The 21740-nt window shown below is 43.1% G+C and overlaps 2 protein-coding genes across 2 annotated transcripts; both read right to left on the bottom strand.

Moving 5' to 3' along the window:
• Positions 1-7852: 7852 nt before the first annotated feature.
• On the bottom strand, positions 7853-8631 carry BDB00DRAFT_863216 (uncharacterized protein; the record flags this gene model as incomplete). The annotated part of the gene is made up of 2 exons (XM_053126118.1): positions 7853-8428; positions 8483-8631. The coding sequence occupies 2 exons, from the start codon at positions 8629-8631 to the stop codon at positions 8152-8154; spliced, it is 426 nt and encodes a 141-aa protein (XP_052972344.1). The 3' UTR covers positions 7853-8151.
• Positions 8632-16119: 7488 nt separating this feature from the next.
• Positions 16120-16431, bottom strand: BDB00DRAFT_880222 (uncharacterized protein; the record flags this gene model as incomplete). The annotated part of the gene is made up of 2 exons (XM_053127970.1): positions 16120-16191; positions 16258-16431. 2 exons carry the CDS (start codon positions 16429-16431, stop codon positions 16120-16122), a joined length of 246 nt encoding a protein of 81 aa, XP_052972343.1.
• Between the last annotated feature and the right edge of the window lie 5309 nt (positions 16432-21740).

The following is a 21740-nucleotide window of genomic DNA, read 5'->3' as shown; positions in this document are numbered from 1 at the left end:
CTTGACATCTCAGAACTAAATACCTTGTTTTTGCAAGCGCACTTGCTTCAATATGTTTTGAATAAAGACGGCAGTAAACGAGTGTGTTATGGAGCAAAAATAAAATAAAGTGGAGCTGGCTCTTCTGCTATTTTGCTGTCTTGCTCATCATGTTCTGGTAATTTGATTGGCCAAAACCCGGGGTCAGGCCGGGGTCGTCCGTCGCCACATGAACTGAAATCTCGGGGTCATCGGGGTCACTCGTTATTATTGAGCTTTCAAAGGCAATTTACAGCAGCAACGCTGTATATACCGGGGGTATGCTCCAGGAACTTCCACAGATTGGAATATAATATACAAACATGCATCATAACCGCAGATGCCACATCTATTAGTGAATTTTTAAGCTTAAAGAGTATAGAGCACCTTTTGCACAATGCACGACAACAGAATCTCATTTCATAAAATACCAATTTATTAAAGCATGCTAATACTATGCACTCTCTATTACTTCCTTACCTGCACATAAGCGTCACCACCACAGAGCTATCAGAAAAAACCAGCTTTGCTACGATTATCTCCATTATATGCTTCCCATCCGCATCTATAAAACAACGGGATATTGCTATGTCTGGATCCTTGTCGTACTAATGACTTGCTTGAAGCACCTTTTACATATAATCCGCACGTTCTTTTCACCGCAGTTGCTCGTCGACATAGTATGATAGAGACACCAGAATCAATATCGCCACGTTCGTCTGCTCGTCCTTATTCTACTGCAGTAAACGGTTCGTTTCTTTGGAGTACTCGATGGTGAGATATCGTCGTGCGGGTATCGCTCCTTATTTTTAGCTGACTTTGGTGTATATATATAGGATACACTATGAGTGTACGTGTAGCGTTTCTGGCTGTTGCTCGTCGACATGACATGGCAGAGACACCAAACCACCAGCGTCACGTTCGTCCGTGCGTCCTTATTTTGCCATGCTAAGCGGTTCGTTATTTGGAGTACTGGATGGTGAGATATCGTCGTGCGGGAATCGCTCTTTTTTTTTGGCTGACTTTGGTGTATATGTATATGATCCACTATAAAATGCACGTGTAGCGTTCCTGGCTGTTGCTCGTCGACATGGTATGGTAGAGACACCAGACCACCAGCGTCACGTTCGTCTGCTCGTCCTTATTCTGGCACACTAAACGGTTCGTTATTTGGAGTACTGGATGGTGAGATATGGCCGTGCCGAAATCGCTCCTTTTTTTGGCTGACTTTGGTGTATATATATAGGATACACTATAAGTGTACGTGTAGCGTTTCTGGCTGTTGCTCGTCGACATGGTATGGTAGAGACACCAAACCACAAGCGGCACGTTCGTCAGCTCGTCCTGATTCTGGCACACTAAGCGGTTCGTTATTTGGAGTACTGGATGGCGAGATATCGTCGTGCGGTGATCGCTCCTTTTTTAGCTGACTTTGGTGTGTATATATATGATCCGCAATAAAAGGTGCACGTGTAGCGTTTCTGGCTATTGCTCGTCGACATGACATGGCAGAGACACCAAACCACAAGCGGCACGTTCGTCAGCTCGTCCTGATTCTGGCACACTAAGCGGTTCGTTATTTGGAGTACTGGATAGTGAGATATCGTCGTGCGGTGATCGCTCCTTTTTTAGCTGACTTTGGTGTGTATATATATGATCCGCAATAAAAGGTGCACGTGTAGCGTTTCTGGCTATTGCTCGTCGACATGACATGGCAGAGACACCAAACCACAAGCGGCACGTTCGTCAGCTCGTCCTGATTCTGGCACACTAAGCGGTTCGTTATTTGGAGTACTGGATAGTGAGATATCGTCGTGCGGGAATTGCTGCCTTTTTGTTTTGCCAGTTTACCTGATAAATAAAAAGAATAGACACGTACCGCCATGGCTGATGCTACTTGAACAAAAGCTAATGCAACATACTTGACGTTGTCATTTCATTATACGCGCCCTCGTTTAACGTAAAGAAAAAAGTGGCGTGTGTTGTATAGACTCGTGCAAGTTTTGCTGCTTTGATGTTGTAGTGGTGCCGCAGTGCATGCAAGTCATTTGCGATTGTAATTAACTTTGACCGTTATTATTATGGCGTGCCGTAGCTTCCGTTTGTTGTAACAGTTGTTGCTGTAGTGCTGCTATTGCTACTGGAGTACGTTGCTGTCCTCGTCAAATGGCTAAAAGTTTCAGCAATTGCTACTAGTAAAAGAGAGTAAACCATTCGCCATCCCAATGCCACTGCTCCTCTAGCAATTAACATCCCAGAAACTAAATACCTTTTTTTGCAACCGCTCTTGCTTTAATATGTATAGTATAAAAAGCGGTAGTAAACGAGTGTGTTGAAGAGTAAAAAAAAAAATAAGTAATAAAAGAAGTGGAGCTAGCTCTCCTGCTATTTTGCTGTCTTCCTCACCACTTTCTCTTAATTTGATTGGCTAAATCCCGGGGTCAGGCCGGGGTCATCCGTCGCCACTTGAATTGAAATGTCGGGGTCATCGGGGTCACTCATTTTCGCTGTGGCGACTTTGTCGCCACACCGAAAATGATTCTAGGATTTTTAGTAGGGCACTGTAGGGTGTTTAGTTGACAAGAAACCCCTTTGAGAAAATAATTCTCCAAAAAAAGTCATCAGTTACTATGTAAAGTAATAATCTAGAGATGTGACTGCTAATTTGAGCCTACCAATGACTGCACAGCATTTGATTTATATAACAGAATTCTTATCATAGCTCTGTAGTACATCTCATTGGCTAGTAATAGCTCTGAGAATAAAGTTTTCTCAAGAAAAAAGCCTATATACTATGTGACTGCTATTGCCGTTTTGTTATGTTGTTGCCATATATGATAGATACATGTACTGCACTTTACAGCACTGTAGCTACAATATTGCACCTTCTAGAAGTCTTAATCCACCTTAAATAAAGCTACTTTTAGTGATTTTTACACATCCTCTTATGTAATGTCTAAAATAAGCAATGTGACTGTCTTCAGTAAAAACATATTTAGATGTATATACATCATCTGTGGTTGCTCTCATTTCGCTCCGAACAGAGAACACCATACCCTAATGTAGTAATGGAAAATAAATTTTCCGTTTTCCTTCCAAAAGAGGGCTTCTTGGAGGCTTCCAATTTTGGTAGTGGCTTCTCCGATGGAAAGGCCTCCGTGGTGGCTCGCTCGGATCGATATAAAAGGAAACTGTCACTTTCATGAATAATAAAAGTATCGAAAGAAAAATACACCCTCTATTTTTCATCTATTTTATCTGCTTTTATCATAAAAATGAACAATATTCCACCATCAGCCATTATTCGCCACCCAACGCACAATCATCTTGAAGAAAAAAGACGTCGTCGAGCAGCATTCATCAAGCTCTTGACGCAACTTGTAGCACCCGCCATAGGAATGCTTCCTTCGGTCAATGCGAACATCGTCGCAGCTTACGCTGGTTCGCCGCATCATTTTCGAGCAGCCAAGATCCCAAGAATTCACAGCACGGAATATTGGACATTGAGCCACTCGAATCTTCGCGATGACGACGGTCCTGGCAGCTATAAATATCATTACCGCATGCGCAAATCCACATTGGAATGGCTTGTCAATACTTTGTCTGTGCATCAGGAATTTGTGTCAGAGTCATCAAGAATGACACCAGTTTATATTCAAGTCTGCTGCGTACTATGGCGTTTTGCAAATACTCACATTGGATACAGAATGTTTGAGACGCAATTTGGCTTTTCTCAAGGATCGTACCACAACTTTACTGTGCGATTCATAAAAGCTATTTGCGACATCCATGGCTCCAAGATCAAGTGGCCACGCTCTCCAGAAGAAGCCCGTGAAGCTTCCAACGCCTTTTATTTGCCCTCCGGTTTACCTACCTCTCGAGATGCCTCAGCAAGGCTGCAAGGGGCAATTGGAGCTATGGATGGCAAGCTCGTGGTGATCCACAAACCAACGAAGCAAGGTCAACGGTACTTTGACCGCAAACTGCATCACTCGATAAACTTGCTTGCTGTGTGTGCTGCAGATGGGCGCTTTACTTTTATTGACGTGGGTCAATCAGGTACAGTAATCTACAAGAGATTTATTAATGTCTTTAACGTACACGTTGCTGACTGCAACTGCATCACAAATATATGTTCACTAGGGCGAACTCACAACGCCCGCACTTTCAATAACAGTGCGCTCAATACCAGACTGCTGAGTGATCCTGAACAATGGTGTCCTAATGGAACATACATTCTTGCCGGTTAGTAGTCCTGTACTTTTGATGTTCTACAGCTTTGCTTATATTCTGCATTTGAACCTATTCATAGATTCTGCTTTTCCTCTGCGGCCAACAATCATGACGCCGTATCCTAGCTCATCAACTGATCCAGCGGAAAAGCGATTCAACAAAGTCCATTCTTCAATGCGAATGGCTATTGAGCGAGCATTCGGTTGTCTTGTTTCCCGGTGGAGGTTCATGCGACATTACATGTACCTCATGGATCATACAAACCTGACGCTGGTGATTTATGCCTGTTGCATACTCCATAATATCTGTATCGAGCAGCTCGATCCGCACTCTGACGAACTGTTTCCATTGAACACAGAAGAGGATGAACAAACCGGACGTATATCAATAATAGATACTGATAGACAGTCTAGTGCTAGAGAAGACAGTACAAGGTTGTTTGCACAAGGGCGTCAGAAACGCGATATGCTTAAAGAATCATTGTCCTCAAATCAATAAACGCAATACATTATACATTGCTCCAGTAATCGCTCTATATCTTTTAGATATTGACGTGAAGTGCTGCTTGGTACTAAAAGTTCGCGTATAAAATAATTGGGCATCTTTTCGTAGCAGTTATTGTCTGTAATAGCATGACTAGTTTTCTTCTTCACATTCTGTAAAGTGCAGTAAAGTGCTATATTAGAAGATATTAATCATCACACACGGTATTCTAGATACACTTTTAACAATTCTGAATAAATGTCATATTATAATATAATAAAATTTATTGCTCTTCTTCGTTATTATTACTAGGCTCTCCACTTCTATTTGTGTTTGTAGGGCTACCAAACAAATCTCTTAGTGTCTGCAAGTACATATCATGCCGGCGGTCTTCTGCTTCCTGCGCCTCTCGCGAACGCCGGTCTTCTGCTTCCTCAAACCGCTGGAATGCCTCGCTGATGCTGGCAATGAGGCGATCGGTTTGCCGATCGGCATTCTCAAGGACAAGCTCTTGAAATGCCGCTGTTCGTCGTCGCTGTGTGGGCCGCTCGCTGACATCGTTATCGTTATCCCTTTCTCGTCGGGTGCTATTGACAACGAGGCCATCGAGGGAATCCATCGTGGCAGGAGGTACAATTGCAGGGTCAGTTCCCACAATTCTGTCTACAGCGTCATAGTAGCACCATCGCTCTTGACCTGAAGGGCCGTTCTCACCACTGTTGCGAATCGTAGCCCTAACATCGCGATATTCATCGACTAGATCTTGCCATTTCTTCTGTAATGCTTCTTTACTTCGACCTAACGGATCAGCTGCAACATATTCGGAAAGTATTTCGTTCCAGATGCGGCCTTTGGCTTACGTTTCAATGACAGTCTTCAGTCTATCGTATCTAGTCCCAACAGCAGTAATGAGAGCGTCGATGTGAGCCTCGTCCCATGTATGGCGTCGTGTAGAAGTATGAACAGGTGTCTGCGAACCAGGTGGAGTTGATGTCATGTCGTTGCTGCCATCATTGTCATCACCATCAGCGGCCACTGATGCAGGCAATGCTTCTGGGGCTTGGGATTCCGGTGTCTGCATCGGTGCTTCTGAATCTTGCTGTTGCTGTGTCTGCTGCTGTTGCTGAGGATCTGATGATGAACTGGCGGGTGTCTACATCAAGATTTGAAAGTTGTTGTGGTTGTTGCTGTTGTTTGGCATAATAGGTATTAGAAAAAATAGAGAGGCAATGGATGAAGTGAATTATAGAGAAATTTATTTATTAGCTTCTACTATATTCACAGCGTATATATATATATATATATACAGTCGGGTACAAAGTTTCTTATGGCAATCGCGTTGTTATTCATGCAACACCTCGGGGTATGTACAGAAAAGGAAGTTTCTCGGCGCGGTGCGCCTTTATGTTCGATCCGAGTAGAGAGGACTTTGAATTCTTGCAAAACTATTTTGGGTTCTCTGTTCAGAGCGAAATGAGAGCAACCTGTATATACCTACAAAGTTTTATAGCAATAGCATTAATAATAGATGAGCTATGATCTATAGAAGGAGAGATATTTAAGGATGGAGTAACTAAAAAACACCTATATACTAACGCAAAGTTTTGAAAAAACTAAAGCATATATGTCTGCTGTTGCTTAGTCCGCGAAAACGATTAGCCGTCGGGAAAACCAATTACCTATCTATTTCCTTTTTAGGAAGTCACGTGATCTAAGCCACTTAGTAAGCCCCCGGGAAAACGTTTAGCCGTGGGGGAAGTCAATTACCTGTCTATTTCCTTTTTAGGAAGTCACGTGATCTAAGCCACTTAGCAGGCCCCTGGGAAAATGTTTAGCCATCGGGAAAACCAATTAACTATCTATTTCCTTTTTAGGAAGTCACGTGATCTAAGCCACTTAGTAAGCCACTGAGCCACCGGGTAAATTCTTACAGTCACCCCTTGGGGGCTTAGTAAGTGGCTTAGATCACGTGACTTCCTAAAAAGGAAATAGATAGTTAATTGGTTTTCCCGATGGCTAAAAGTTTTCCCAGGGGCTTGCTAAGTGGCTTAGATCACATGACTTCCTAAAAAGGAAATAGACATTTAATTGGTTTTCCCGACGGCTAAACATTTTCCCAGGGGCTTGCTAAGTGGCTTAGATCTCGTGACTTCCTAAAAAGGAAATAGACAGGTAATTGACTTCCCTAACAGCTAAACGTTTTCCCGGGGGCTTACTAAGTGGCTTAGATCACGTGACTTCCTAAAAAGGAAATAGATAGGTAATTGGTTTTCCCGACGGCTAAATGTTCTCCTGGGCTACAGTAAAAGCAGATATGTATACTTAATTTTTCAAAATCTTTGTGTTGGTGAAGTGGTCTAACGCACTAGCCTTATATCCTACCTTTTGTAGAAGGCACGAGTTCAAAACCCCCTTTTACCAAACTTTAGTGTAAATGTTTTTTGAAAAACTGGTTTTTGCTGTTATCCAACCAATTCTGATTATTTTCATATAAATAATATACCATCAGATGCAGCTTTTTTTCCTCGTTCCAATAAGTATAAAAGCATATATTTTTATATAGTAAGTCTATAGATGATCCCATTGCTTATACATTTATGGTATTATACTTTAGGAATTACTATGCACACGACAAAACTTGACCTCATGCACGACATTTTTTTTGGTAGCTTAGTATTCTGCAGTTGTTGTGCGCACCGTCTCTCGTGCAGTTTGAAAGACTCTGTGTACAACAAAAAACTAACGTTGCGTACGACAATTTTCTTTGGCAGTTGTCGTACGTACCGTCTCTTGCACAATTTAAAAGACACTGTGTACGACAGAACTATGATGATATATACCATATAACTTAGAATGTTAACATACCGTGTATCCAAATGGCTAGCAAACAACTTATTTGTGCCAACATAACACTATAATATAGTGAAGCACAAGCAAGAAGATTTCTAAGTAAGCACAAAAAAACGTAGCTAAGACTATAGAAAAGTGAGTAGACTGTGCACCAAGCTTTTTCACCATTTTAATATCTATGACGGTGGTATTAGCTGCAAAGACATATCCTGTATTTCGTGTTCTAAAACTTGCTAGAGCTAGGGCTGTCATATAATTCTATTCAGTTAAAATTTTGACAGTCAATGTAATATTCGACGTATATATAATGTAAGATGATAATAATGTGTACACCAAATAGTTGAATATTTGGAGGGTGAAGAACAAAACATGTAGTAAGAAATAAGGGATCAGGAAAATAGGTTTTGATATGATTGTAAAGAACAATTAATCTGGAGACAAGGCACAAGAGCTTAAATATGAGACAAGAAGAGCATAAATCGTCAAGTACGATGAGGTAAACGACATTTGATACAAAAAAAAGTGCAGAACTGCATAAGGGGTTATGATTCGTGTTGCTTTTTATAATCATTCATCACTGCTTTCACTTTCATCCGAATCTATGGTGGGATTGATGGCACTGCCGAATTTAGCACTCTTTTTCATGATATCCACTGCATCGTCGTAAGAAACATTCTTATCTTCTTGGATAAGTCGTGCAGCTATCTCCGGAACAAGAATCTGCTGAACAAACTGAAGTGGTGGCATCAGGGCTGTATTTGCTGCTGTCAGGTGGTTCGATTTCAATAGTTCTTTCGTCAAACAATCCATAATGATTTGCATTCCACGGGGTCTATATAACCAGGCTGTTTTAAACAATGATTTAGTAAGTTATTTTATGAGTGATAGCTTTGTACTTACTAAAGATTTTTCAGCCCTTACCATTCGTACGAATATAGATCGTACAACACTTCGGCTATATTGGCTGTAGAATTCGGTTTCTATCGATTTGAATGTGCTTTCGGTTTTGCCGACTATGATATCTTGTATAACTGGTACATAATTCATTACATGTAAAGGCAAGGTCGCAAAATCAATATGAGCTAGGTAACCTTGGGCGATTCCTTCTGGTCTGATCAACATTTCTTTCCTATGAATGCTGCAGAAGTTGTATTGCTTAGTAAAGCGAACTGGTCTGGGTTTAATCTGTGCTTCATCGAAGCAGCAGCGACGAGACGTTGAAAGTTCTTTAATGCGGCGTTCGTCTTATTTCTTATGCTTCTCTTCTTTTTATATATATTCATTGTACTGCTTCTGTATAGCAGGAGGTAACGGTAATAGCAGGTGTATTTGACAATGGGGACATGCTATTGCACCATAATCTAGATAGTATAACAGATGTGTTTAGAGTTACTAGAATACAAAGATACAGAGCGGCAAGTTATAGGTACCATGATGATCGCCCCACATATTAATATCGCAATCAGATTCATCTAAAATCAGAATGGGCGACGCTTGTCTTATTTTTTCTATGCTGATTGCTGTTGAATCTTGATCCACTGTGTAACGGTGCATACCGTTACGACGATATCCAACCTGCATGGTTGACGATCGACAACGCATGGTTCAGACGATAGGATGACTTACGGTCAACCGCATGGTTGAATATGGAGTAATAGGCGGGGATATTCTAGATAGAAGTTATGATGTAGATCAATACTTAGACGATAGCTAGCCCCCTATTACTCGACGTATATATAAAGACAGGATCCTCAGTTATATGGATCCCTATCGTTTTATCCTTTGATATATCCGAGTCTCACCTTATTCATTGATCCACACTGTCTACCCATTCACGTTCCCGATTGTAAGTATCTGGGCCGACACTGTTACATCTGGTAACGGAAGCGGTTTCGTAAAACCGTGCTCGACGTTCTGAGCAGAGACTATATCAAGACGATACGCACACGACTTCTCTTGGTCGCACGATCATCAAGAATAAATTTTTCTTAACGAGTCTTCTCTTGGTCTCGGACGTATTAGAACTCTTTTTTCCAAACTTACAAAAAAACTCAAGTTTCGTCGCACCTCTTTACGTACAAGCACTCAACCCGATTCTTCTGATACTGACCACTCGTATCCTGGAGCAAAAATGGCAGAAGACCACCCACTCCGCAACCTAAACTAGACGACTGGCCGTGCTTCGTCCTCGCCGGCCATTGGACGTACCTCGGGTCCGAGTGCCCGTGCAGCACATGCTGCAGACGATGCTGCATCTTCAGCGACGGCTACCTCAGGGGCAACCCTTGAGCACGTAGCAACCACGACCAGCGCAGGCACTGCCGATCAAGGGGCAGCCGCGGCGGCGACGACGCCCATTGCCAATCAAGGGGCAGCCGCGGCGGCGACGACGCCCATTGTCGATCAGGGGCAGCCAACCATACCCCTTGGAGCAAGTATTGCGACGACGGCTCTCCCCATGGACACCAACACGGCGTCGGCCATTGCCGAGTTGCAACGCCACACGGCAACGACGAGCCGGAACTTTGAGGGCATCTGCTCGGACCTCGATACGATCGACGGTCGTTTCGGCCGCCTGGAGGAGGCCGCCACCCGCACTACCACAGCTGTCGACGATCTGACGGCGCGGTTGGGCACCCTGCTTTCCGCTGGCGATGCCAACTTTGCCAGCAGCATGGACGAACTGCGTGTCACGTTTATGACACTGCAGCAGACGGTCACCGATCAGCAGCATCTGATCACCGACTTGCACCAGCGCCATGCGACGCAGGCAGAGAACTTTGCCAGCATGTTCGAGCGCATGTCGACCCGCCTTGACGCCATGCACGCTCCTCTGGTGCAACCGCAGGTTTCGACGGCCACCTCTGGCAATGCGACGACCAGCAATGCACCACCTGTGGCACAGCCTGCGACGACAACTGCACCACCAGCCACCACGAAGGACAAGTTGCCCCAGGCCGGCAAACCACCAGTGGTTAACGACATCACCGGCACTTGGGCCTCGATCTATGCGGAGGCTCCGCGACGACATGGCGGCAGTAGCGGCAGCGGCAGCAGCAACGGCTCTGACTCCAGCGACGACGATCGCCACCCGCGACGACGCGGCAGTCACCGCTGCAACAAGCGACGGGAGCACGCGAGCGTCAAGATCCCCACGCCAACAACGCCCTTCAATGGCAAGGGGAAACCAGAGGACGTCGAGGCCTGGCTTTTTGGTTTCGACCACTACTTCACGTTGGCAGGTGTACCAGCAAGCAAGCAAGTTCCCTACGCTGCCTTACTGCTGCACGACTCGGCCCTGCTCTGGTTCCGGACGGAAACGACGAGGGGCAAAATGCCTTCGGGTTGGCAGTCCTTCTGCGACGTGTTCCGAGCACGGTGGCTTCCAACAAACAGCCAGCTGTTGCGACGTCAAGCCTGGGCCAAGTGCCGTCAACACGGTACTGTGGCGCAGTACACCCAGGCTTTCCTCAGTCTCCGAGACGGTGCGGGGTACATCCATGACACAGAGGCCTTGCACTGCTACATTGAAGGCCTGAAGCCAGCCGTGGCCGCCCATCTCACACATGGAAACCCGGCGACGCTCGACGAAGCCATCTCTTTGGCGGAGCACTTCGACGGCTCCTATGGTGAAGCAAGCCCGTTTCGCGGTCGCGGCCAAGTCCTCTCCGGCCCGCACTCTTTGGCGACGTCGTCAGCCAGCAATTTACGAGCTGCTGACAGCCCAAGCTTGTCCCCCTCCGGCCCGACCCCTATAGAGGTCGAAGCAGCTGAGCAGCAACGGCACTCGCAGCAACAGTTCCGGCAGAAACGCAACGGCCAAGCAAGCGGCCTTTCTGCCAAGCAGTGCATCGCCGAAGGTCGCTGTTTCCGCTGCTATGGGTTCGACCACATGGGCAAGGACTGCCCCAAGTTCCCAGATCCGCCCACAAGAGGCAACGGCGGCAACGGCAAGGGCAGCGGCGGCAACGGCGGCGGCTCCTTCTTTTCGTAGAACAAAGGCCGTGGAAAAAACTAGTTCGACCAGCAGACGCGCCCACTCCTGCTGGTGGCCTAGTTGGCGACGATTCTTTGCCATTAACTTCTTTAGTTAATCCCGCGGACGACCATTGCGACGAGGGTTCCTCTTTGGTTCCCGACCCCCCTCCATCATCATATACTAGTGTAGACGTTCTGTCCTCCTTACCTAGTAGCATTTTTGCAAATAAAGACGATCCTTTTATTTGTAATATTGCACCTTCCCATGCTTTCTCTTTAACAGACGCTACTGTTCATATGGGAGAATTGGAGTTTGCTAGACATATCTTGATCCGACGAAATGGCTTTATTAGTAGGCACAAAGCAAGGATTTTGATTGACAGCGGGGCAACACATGATTTTGTGACGGCTGAGTTCCTGAAACAAACAGGACTCATCTCCGTAACTCAATCAACACCTGGCTCTTTCGTAGAAGTTGCCGACGCACGAACAACCGATTCAACATGCTACTTGGACGCAACAGTAGTAATGGACGACTTTTCAACACCTATTCGCCTTTTTTCGGGAATACGCAGCGACGACCATGACGTTATTTTGGGAAAAAGCTGGCTGTATGACGAAAACCCGGAAATCGACTGGCGTACGAATGACGTTCACCTACGACCACCACCTACACCAAAGGAAATACAATACGTCTCTCATTGTACTGGCAACAAACTCGTTAATGACGTTACTGATGACGGTTTTGTTGTATTATGTGCAGAGAAAATTATGGTGGACGGCGATCGTGTTTTTGTTCCTAGACTTGACGACGTATTGGAAAAATACGAAGATGTTTTCCCAGACGACGTTCCCAACGGTCTACCACCTAAGCGCAGTGTCGAACACGCCATACCTTTACTGCTAGACGCCAAAGTACCAGCTCATCGTATGTATCGCCTTTCTACGCATGAGTTGGCTGAGCTCAAGAAAACGCTCGACGACTTGCTGGCTAAGGGTTGGATTCGACCGTCGACGTCACCTTATGGTGCTCCTGTCCTGTTCGTCGCAAAAAAGGACAAGACTCTGCGCATGGTGATCGATTATCGGTCCTTGAACAAGACGAGTGTGCTATCTAAATGCGCTCTACCGGCGTGCGAAGATCTCATGAACCAGCTTCTTGGGGCGCGCTATTTGAGCAAGCTTGACCTCCGCTCCGGCTATATGCAACTCCGGGTCAAGGACGAGGATACACACAAGACGGCCTTCTTGACGAGATATGGGCTTTACGAGTACTTAGTAATGCCCTTCGGCCTATCATCGGCGCCCGCTACCTTTATGCGTTTAATGTCGGACGTGTTTAGGCCATATCTCGACGTATTCGTGATTCTCTACTTGGACGATGTCTTGATTTACTCCAAGACGGCCGAGGATCACGTCAAGCACTTGAAGTTGGTGTTGGAAAAGTTGCGACATCACAAACTGTACGCGAAGCGGTCGAAATGCCAGTTTGGGATGTGCTCAGTCGAATTTCTTGGCCACATTGTTTCAGGCGACGGCATTAAATGCGACCCACATAAGCTCGACGCAATTTCCACCTGGCCACGACCAACGAAAATTGCTCATATCCAGAGCTTCTTAGGCCTGTGTAATTTCTATCGACGCTTTTGTGATGGATATGCTGGCCTCACTGCCCCTCTCAATCGCTTACTGCGTAAGGACGTTCCTTGGGAGTGGGATGATGCTTGTGAAAAATCCTTTCAGGAACTCAAGCGACGTTTATGTTCCGCGCCGGTGCTTGCAATCCCGGATCCCGACCGCCACTTTTACGTACACACAGACGCTTCATCAACGGTGTCAATTGGTGGTATCCTCTCACAGGAGCAGGACGACGGTTTATTGCATCCGGTTGCTTATGCTTCGAGGACGTTGAAGGGCGCAGAGATGAATTACCCGGTACACGAACAAGAACTTTTGTCAGTGTCGTACTGTTTAGAACAATGGCGACATCATCTGGACGGTCAAAAGTTCACAGTGTTCACGGACAGCCGCGCCATCTCGACGTTACATGCCAACAACAAGAATCTCTCCAAGCGTCAGATCCGCTTGTTGGAAAAGCTGATGGCCTATCAGTTTGACGTGCATCATATTCCTCGAGAACAGAATACTGGTGCAGACGCTTTATCAAAACGACCGCCCAACGCTCCTTCTCACCCCGACGTATCAATGGAACTTTGTGCTGTGGTCCTCACAGTGAGGGGGGAGACGCTTGGCAAGGAATGCACTCAGCACTACAAGGACGATTCTTTTTGGGCAGACGTTTTGACTCGGCTTCGGACGAACGACGAGGACGAAGAGTTCGAACTAGCCGACGGCATCATCTATCGCAAAAAAGATGGACGACGCCAAATCTGTGTGCCGCGCATGCCAACGCTTCTCAACACCCTCTTGCATGACGCACACGACGCACCAATCGCCGGTCATCGCGGCATCGATGCAACGGTCGAACGACTTGGACGAACTTACTACTGGCCACATATGAACAAAACAGTGCGACGTTATATTGCGACGTGTGACATGTGCCAGCGTACCAAGTTGCCAAATGCCAAAAAAGCAGGCTTGTTGCAGCCATTGCAACTAGCTTCTGGACGATGGACCTCGATTTCGGTTGATTTTATCACACACTTGCCGAAGACGCTACATAAGTTCGATGCAATTGCCGTTTTTGTGGATCGGTTTTCAAAGCGCGCACATTTTGCTCCATGCAAGACGACTGATACAGCAGAGGATTTTGCTCATCTGTTTTTGCGTGAGATATACCGACAGCACGGCTTACCATCAGACGTAGTCTCGGATCGAGATGTCCGCTTTACTTCTAGATTCTGGAAGGCCTTGACGACGATGCTTGGGGTACAAAGAAATTTGTCCAGCAGTCTACACCCAGAATCAGACGGACAGACGGAATGCACGAATCGAACGCTTGAAGATATGCTTCGTCATTACGTTGCATATAATCAATCGGATTGGGACGAATGGCTGCTAGTCCTCGAGCACACCTACAACGACGCCAAGCACGCTTCTACAGGGGTAACACCCTTTTACGCTGACTTGGGACGACAGGTGTCACTCGCTTTGACCACGGGATCTGCCTCCTCTGATGTTGATTCAGCAGACGTTCTCGCTACACGTTTGGAGTCTATCCGCCTTCAAGTCACTGAGGCAATCAAGGAAGCAACGGATCGCCAAGCCAAGTATGCCAATATGAAGCGACATAATCTGGAATTCGACGTGGATGACGACGTATTAGTCAAGACGACCCACTTGAATCCTGATGTTTATTCCAACGCTCCCGCCAGAAAGTTACTTCCACGGTGGGCGGGTCCTTACAAAATCCTTGAACGTATTGGATCCGTGGCATACAAGCTTGATTTGCCGGCTTCGATCAGGGCTCACAACGTTTTCCATGTGAGCGCCCTCAAGAAATATTTGGAACCTGACGATGTGGGACGCAAGCCAGAACGGCCACCACCAGTGATCACCAATGTTTCTGACGACGAAGACGAATGGGAAGTTGAAGCCATTCTCGACGAGCGCAAGCGACGAAACAAGCTACAATATTTGGTTAAGTGGAAAGGTTATCCCTTACACGAGGCGACGTGGGAACCCGCCGAACACCTTTCCAATGCGCCCGAGGCTCTTCAAGACTTCAAACAATCCAAGGAAGCGACGCCATCAAAAGCTTCGGATACGAATTTACTTCCTCGACGCTGTGGTCGTCCGCCCAAACACAGACGAAACAGGTAACTGTATGTGCAATGGGTTGTGGTATTTATTTTTTTTATAGTTCCTCTGGGTCTATTTCACCACGACGACCACCTTTTGGGATCTCTCGCGACGTTTTAATTTGCGGGGGGAGAACCCTAGACCAGGACGATTTCTATCCAGTCGACGCACAAAACGATCCGTCACTGCTGTAGAAGAGTTCCAGCATACGAACCCACTTGGACGCGCATAAGGACGGTGCATACTACTCGCAGATCGACGCACAGACATTAACGAGCTACAAAGGACGGCGATTGAAACGACGCAAATCAAGAATTACTTTGGACGAGTCAACGGATCGACGGCGAGCACCTGACGTTTTACTTCGAGTCGACCTCTTGAAGTAGACGGGGGAGGATGTAACGGTGCATACCGTTACGACGATATCCAACCTGCATGGTTGACGATCGACAACGCATGGTTCAGACGATAGGATGACTTGCGGTCAACCGCATGGTTGAATATGGAGTAATAGGCGGGGATATTCTAGATAGAAGTTATGATGTAGATCAATACTTAGACGATAGCTAGCCCCCTATTACTCGACGTATATATAAAGACGGGATCCTGAGTTATATGGATCCCTATCGTTTTATCCTTTGATATATCCGAGTCTCACCTTATTCATTGATCCACACTGTCTACCCATTCACGTTCCCGATTGTAAGTATCTGGGCCGACACTGTTACACACTGTTTTTTTGATATGTAGGTACCTCCAAAACGTTTTGTGATCGTGACCTAGGTTGATCTCGTTCTATTGCTGCTTATGTCGCTGTGATATCGGGGGCCATCGCATTTTAACAGATGATCGCAGCAAGACCGGCTCCTAATGGTTCCCATTCATGAAATGCATAACGAACGGCAGGAGACTATATCGTTTGCCCGAAAGTACAGAGTATGGCAATATCAGCAACGGCGGATGATATTTCGCCCATAGACCAGATGTATAGCAAGCAATCAGCCGCTCCAAAGCATTGGCTACCAACTGAATATCCACGCTTCCGTCAAACCAGTACTCCTTGGGACAGTCAGCCTCAATATCACCAAAGGCGACACCATAAGACATCCTTTTGACCAGTTTTTCATATTCCGTCTGGCTGCCACCACAGATGTAAGACAAACAAATGCTTTTTCCCTTAGCCACCACGTACTCATGCATTCTTTTTTTGATGTCGGCGTATTTATCTTGATTGCTTTTATATTCGAGATACGACAAAGTTCTGAACCCACACCATCCGTCCGGATTTATCTCGACCGAGGACTTCCTGCTATTAGTTATCTAGCCACTTACAATCTATTGGCTGTAATATGGATTGTAAAATTACTATGGTTGAGATAACCTTATATGGTCGAATTAATTAATTATTAATTTATAAGAAATATAATAAAATTGGATTTTTTTATTGTAATGGTAGCCTCATACGAGAAAAAATTAAAGCGAACAGAGAAGTATTGCATATAGTAATTCATATGAAATTAAGAATATTATAGGGCATATATATACTAATAATAAGTATATATTGAGGTTAAGTGGGTTAGATATAATGTAAAGAATAATAGCTAGTTAATAAGTAATAAATTTTATCATTGAAAATGTTATACGAATATATGGTCACACAGGTATTCCACTCTAAATTAATTTATTACTTATTTTGCTCTTTAAAGATTCTCATATTGAAACTAATTTTATTAACCTTTCTACTATCTGCCCAATTATATTTATGCTTTGTATATTGTTCATTCATATCAATTTGTTCATTTTTGACTATAGTTTCATTTGGTATATCTTTATTATCTGATATAGTGTGTTTTATAGCCTTATGCTTTTTAAAATAATCCTTTGGCTGTATATCTTTTACTATTTGCTTACCCTTTTGTTTATTTTTGTTGTGTCTTCTTTTCTTTTTACGTTTTGGTGTACTATTTAGTGTGCTACATATACTGCTCTGTTCTGAATCAGATGTACTAACATCTATATACTTATGTTTTTCTGTATCTTCAGGTGGGTTATCCCAGTCAATATTATCTGTTATAATCTCATCACATTTTATATCATTTATTACTTCTAACCAGGGTTTACAATCTGATGGTAGTAATGCTTTTACAGTCGACCATCCTTTATTATTTTGTTGAGACGGTTTATGTTGTTTATTGTTCTGTGTATTATTACTATTATATTTTTCTTCTTGTTCTTTCATATATTCTTCTATATCAGCTAATTCATGTAGTTCCTCTACTGTTTTATCCATCGGTATATATTTTTTAATATCATCTTGACCACTATTATGTGCATATCGGATAAATGTATGCTGATCTTGGTATTCGTTTTCGAATTCATTTTTGTATAAGTCCTCGTACATATCCATGTTTTCATAATACATGAATTTACTTTCATAATCCTTCACTTTCATTGTATATGGATTCCATATTATATGACCTTTACGGTTCTTATCAACATAAATAATATATAAACGATTGAGTGTTGGCTCTAACTCATATACTGATTTATTTTTGTATAACATATGCGGCATATAGTTACTATTCAGTATTATTGGTATGTTTTTCTTTTTAGTTATTGACTTTGTGAATTTGCCATTAAGTTTTAAACGTGTTCCTTCTAACATTTGGTTTAAGAATGTTAGTTTGAAATCAGAACCAGTTTCTTCATTATACATAAAGTCATAATCATCATCTTTATAATCTGACCAATCATTTTCTTTACTCATTAGATATGCCCTATGTCCACCTTGTTCTAACATATCAATATTATATGTTTTTCCAACATTTGATGGACCTACGATCCAGTATTGTGGTATCTTATTTTTACCACTAAACATTGTTTCAATACCAAACATTGACCACATGTATAACTGATTTCTAGAGGTATTTTCCATGTCGGCATCATGGAAATAGCTATTAAGATTAGACTTTACTGTATCATATTTCCATAATAATTCTGGATATATTTCTGTTGCCTTTCTCATAGTAAGTTGCTTATTAAATAATTGGTAGCCAAGCAGCTGTTGGTGCATTTTTCTAGTTTTAATTTCATAATTTGGATCCATATTATATGTGATATAGTCCTTTCCCTTAATATAGTAGCTAATAGACTTCTGTAGATTACCTCCTGGTTTTATATTTGGAGTAACGCCATCAATAGTAAATAATTTATGTGCTGTTTTTGTATCAAACCGTTCATCTAATTGTATCCATATATATACGTGTTTCTCACCAGTTTCTGGTGCAATTTCATCACATGCAATTGCCTTATCAATTCTATAGCCAATGCGGTCATGTTTAGTAAACCATTCTAATACCTGCTCCTTTGTTAGATGAAAATCCTTACAAATATATGTGAATAGTCCTTTGGTATTTTGAAAGCGGAATTCTTTCTCACCCTGTGAGGTAGCCGCACTGGAAGTGTTATTTTCTAATATTGCATCGGAAAATTGAGGATTTGAGGATTTGAGGAATTTTGCAAAAGCCCTAATCCGTCCCATTATTATAGTACGGTTCTCGTCCTGTACTTCTTTTGTTATGTTAGCCTTTTTGAGGTCCTTTTCGAGTTCGACCCTCAGCTGGTCAGCAATGGTTTTTTCACTAACATCTTGATGATGTTCCGTAAGATGCTTTGCTCTTTCTATTAAGAGCGTCAATGTTATTCCTAAAATAGGAACAAATTCAGCCATAATGGCAATAAATGTGAGGAGGTTCATTTGATCCATATTGTGTTTTTGTTGGGGGTAGTTTTGTTGGAGTGCTAAAAAATATAACAAATATATTTTGTTTTATATTCTGTGGTGTTATTTTTATATTAAAAAAAAATTCAATTTTTATTTTTCTTCAAAAATTTAAATGTATGCATGCCAAGACATTCGTGCATGAATTATTTCAATGAAAATTAGTTTGGCTATCCTGACATATTTCAGCTAATTAGTCATTTAGGGTTACTAGACTGCATTAAAATTATCATAACCATAGTGGGTCCTCGAGTCTGTAATGTACGACAATAGAATATCTGGATGTATTGTCGAGCTACACAGCAAACGGTGTAAGTTCATATATATTAAACCACTACTAGGCAAATATATGCCTATACCTTTGATCATGTAGAGCCTGTATACTACACTTTTTGTTTGGCCAAAGCTCTTCAGAACCGTTCTCAATCATTGTAAGTTTTCTTTTTTTGACTATTGGGTTGGATTCGTTTTTTTCAGTAACAGTTTTTTTTCTTCTTTCTGATTTTTCTTTTCCTTTCGCATCTTGTTCGATAATCTCAAAGTAAGATGGTAGCCTCGACCCAATAGCACCCTTCGGCCGTCCTTTGGTTTTGACAGCGGTCAGTAACTCTAAATCTTTGATGGGTACTAGTTTGTACTGATCTAAAGCCATATGTATGCATGATATCAAGTCTTGCTTTTGTTGAGCCGTCTGTGCATCGATAAATAAGTTGTCAATTCGATCTTTAAGCTCTTAATAATCTAGCTCCAACGCATCTTCTTCAACATCGTTGATATCGGTTCCAAGTTCTTCGATGACAGGTTGTTTAGATACTTTTGCTATGTGATATATGAGCTGTTAATTCCATACCAAAATATTGACTTTAGCTGCGACATTATAAGTTCAAAATACTTATTCTGCCCCGAGTATAACTTGGGGCAGGCAGCCTCCCGCCCCCCCAAATTGCATATTTCAAAGTCAGTGGTGAATGCAGTCACCACAGCACTCAGTAAATTGAAAAAGGTACAAGGCCGTTCTTCTATTTTTTAAGGCGTGGTTGAGCATACGTATCACATAAGAAGGCAAGTAAACTAAAAGGAATCAGTGCAGGAGGATCATTTATAATAAAATGGAGAGAGAATGAGGGGGGAAAGAAAACAGACAAATATGAGGGTGAATAGACTATTAGAATAATAGTATTTCAGCTTATGGCAGCTAACAACTTCTTTTATCTTTGGACATATGGTCTTCATCAAAAACCGTGCAACTTCATTTCCAACAGGCGCCATTGTAAAAACCATTCAGGTTATAGCTGATTCTGCTGCGTCAATATGATAGATGGAGGGAAGTACAAGTGAGATTGTTAATTTGCGGATCTGTGAGGAAATGAGTGAGCGTGTGTGTGTTTGTGTGTGACGCACTGCCATAAAGAAAGCATCTTACTTTTTCTTCTCTTTTCTCTTCTTCAGACACACACGATGACTTAGGAATGGCACACTTGTCTCGCAATCGCATCCGTCAACAATGTAACGGCATCGTGCTTGCAAACACTGATCATACTAGGACTCACTAGAGCTATTGCCAGTTGACACGCGTTTAATATATAATCAGCACGTGTTTCTTCTCTTCGCCACTCACGCACACCATTGTCTAAAACATTCACAATGACCATTGGCCGAACTAGACAAAGCGCCCCTTAATTTAAACGCCAATGCTGAATGGACTTTGTCAAAGGTATGAGTTAGGACGAGTTGTGAGTATGTACTGGTGTAAGGTGACGGGTTTTTCTTATTATTGATAGTCTGCATAAGTGACTAATGTCGCCACTCTTCTTCTGTATTATGTTGCCTCTTCTTATTTTACATGAGCTTCTTCTTGATTGCCTACCTGAAGTGATCGGTACTACTCTGGTGGTCAAGGTAAAAGCAGAGGAGAATAATGGATGCGTGTTGGAAGATGGTTATGGCTTTATTCTTAATGAATGGTGTGTACAAATGCTAATTAATCATTACCACTCCTCTTTTTTATGCTGCTGTTTTTCTATACTATCTTTTCCAATCTATCACTATCGATAGGCATGTATTACGGCATCATACAACACACTATGGGATGCAATGGTAGGTTTGGACAGAGCGGATACTTGGGAACCTTTCAACTATAATGTTCTGTAATGCATATTGTGTTATTACCGCTCTTATTATGGAGGCACCGAGAACATGCAGTGTAAGTCTATCATTCAAGTAACAGGATAGAAGGGAAGCTTGTTGGATCTTTCGTTCATGCACTGTTATTGTAAGTACAAATAGAAGTTGCGGTTTTTGATATTTTATAATTCTTACTGATAATGTATAATGATATGTGTATAGAAATAAAAATGAAATGAAAAGAGAAGGTTGCTTAAGGATTGTTCTGGCGACGGAAGTTGGAATTTGGTGGGATGGAAAGGGCATTGATCAAATGGTTATGGGTTTCGAAAGCATCCATTGTTTGGTTGTTGATATGGGCTATCAAGTCATTGATTCTGTCACATTGCCCGTTTCGAACGATTGACTTACCAACAAGACGTCTAGTTGCGGCAATTTGTTGAAATTGCTTGGTAATAGCATCCTCAAGTCTATCCATTTGCGTTGGTTCATGCAATTCTTGTGACAGTTG

Source organism: Zychaea mexicana, assembly GCF_025766255.1.
Source record: "Zychaea mexicana strain RSA 1403 chromosome Unknown BDB00scaffold_224, whole genome shotgun sequence".
NCBI classification, from domain to species: domain Eukaryota; kingdom Fungi; phylum Mucoromycota; class Mucoromycetes; order Mucorales; family Lichtheimiaceae; genus Zychaea; species Zychaea mexicana.
This window is presented reverse-complemented; position numbering and strand designations above follow the sequence as displayed.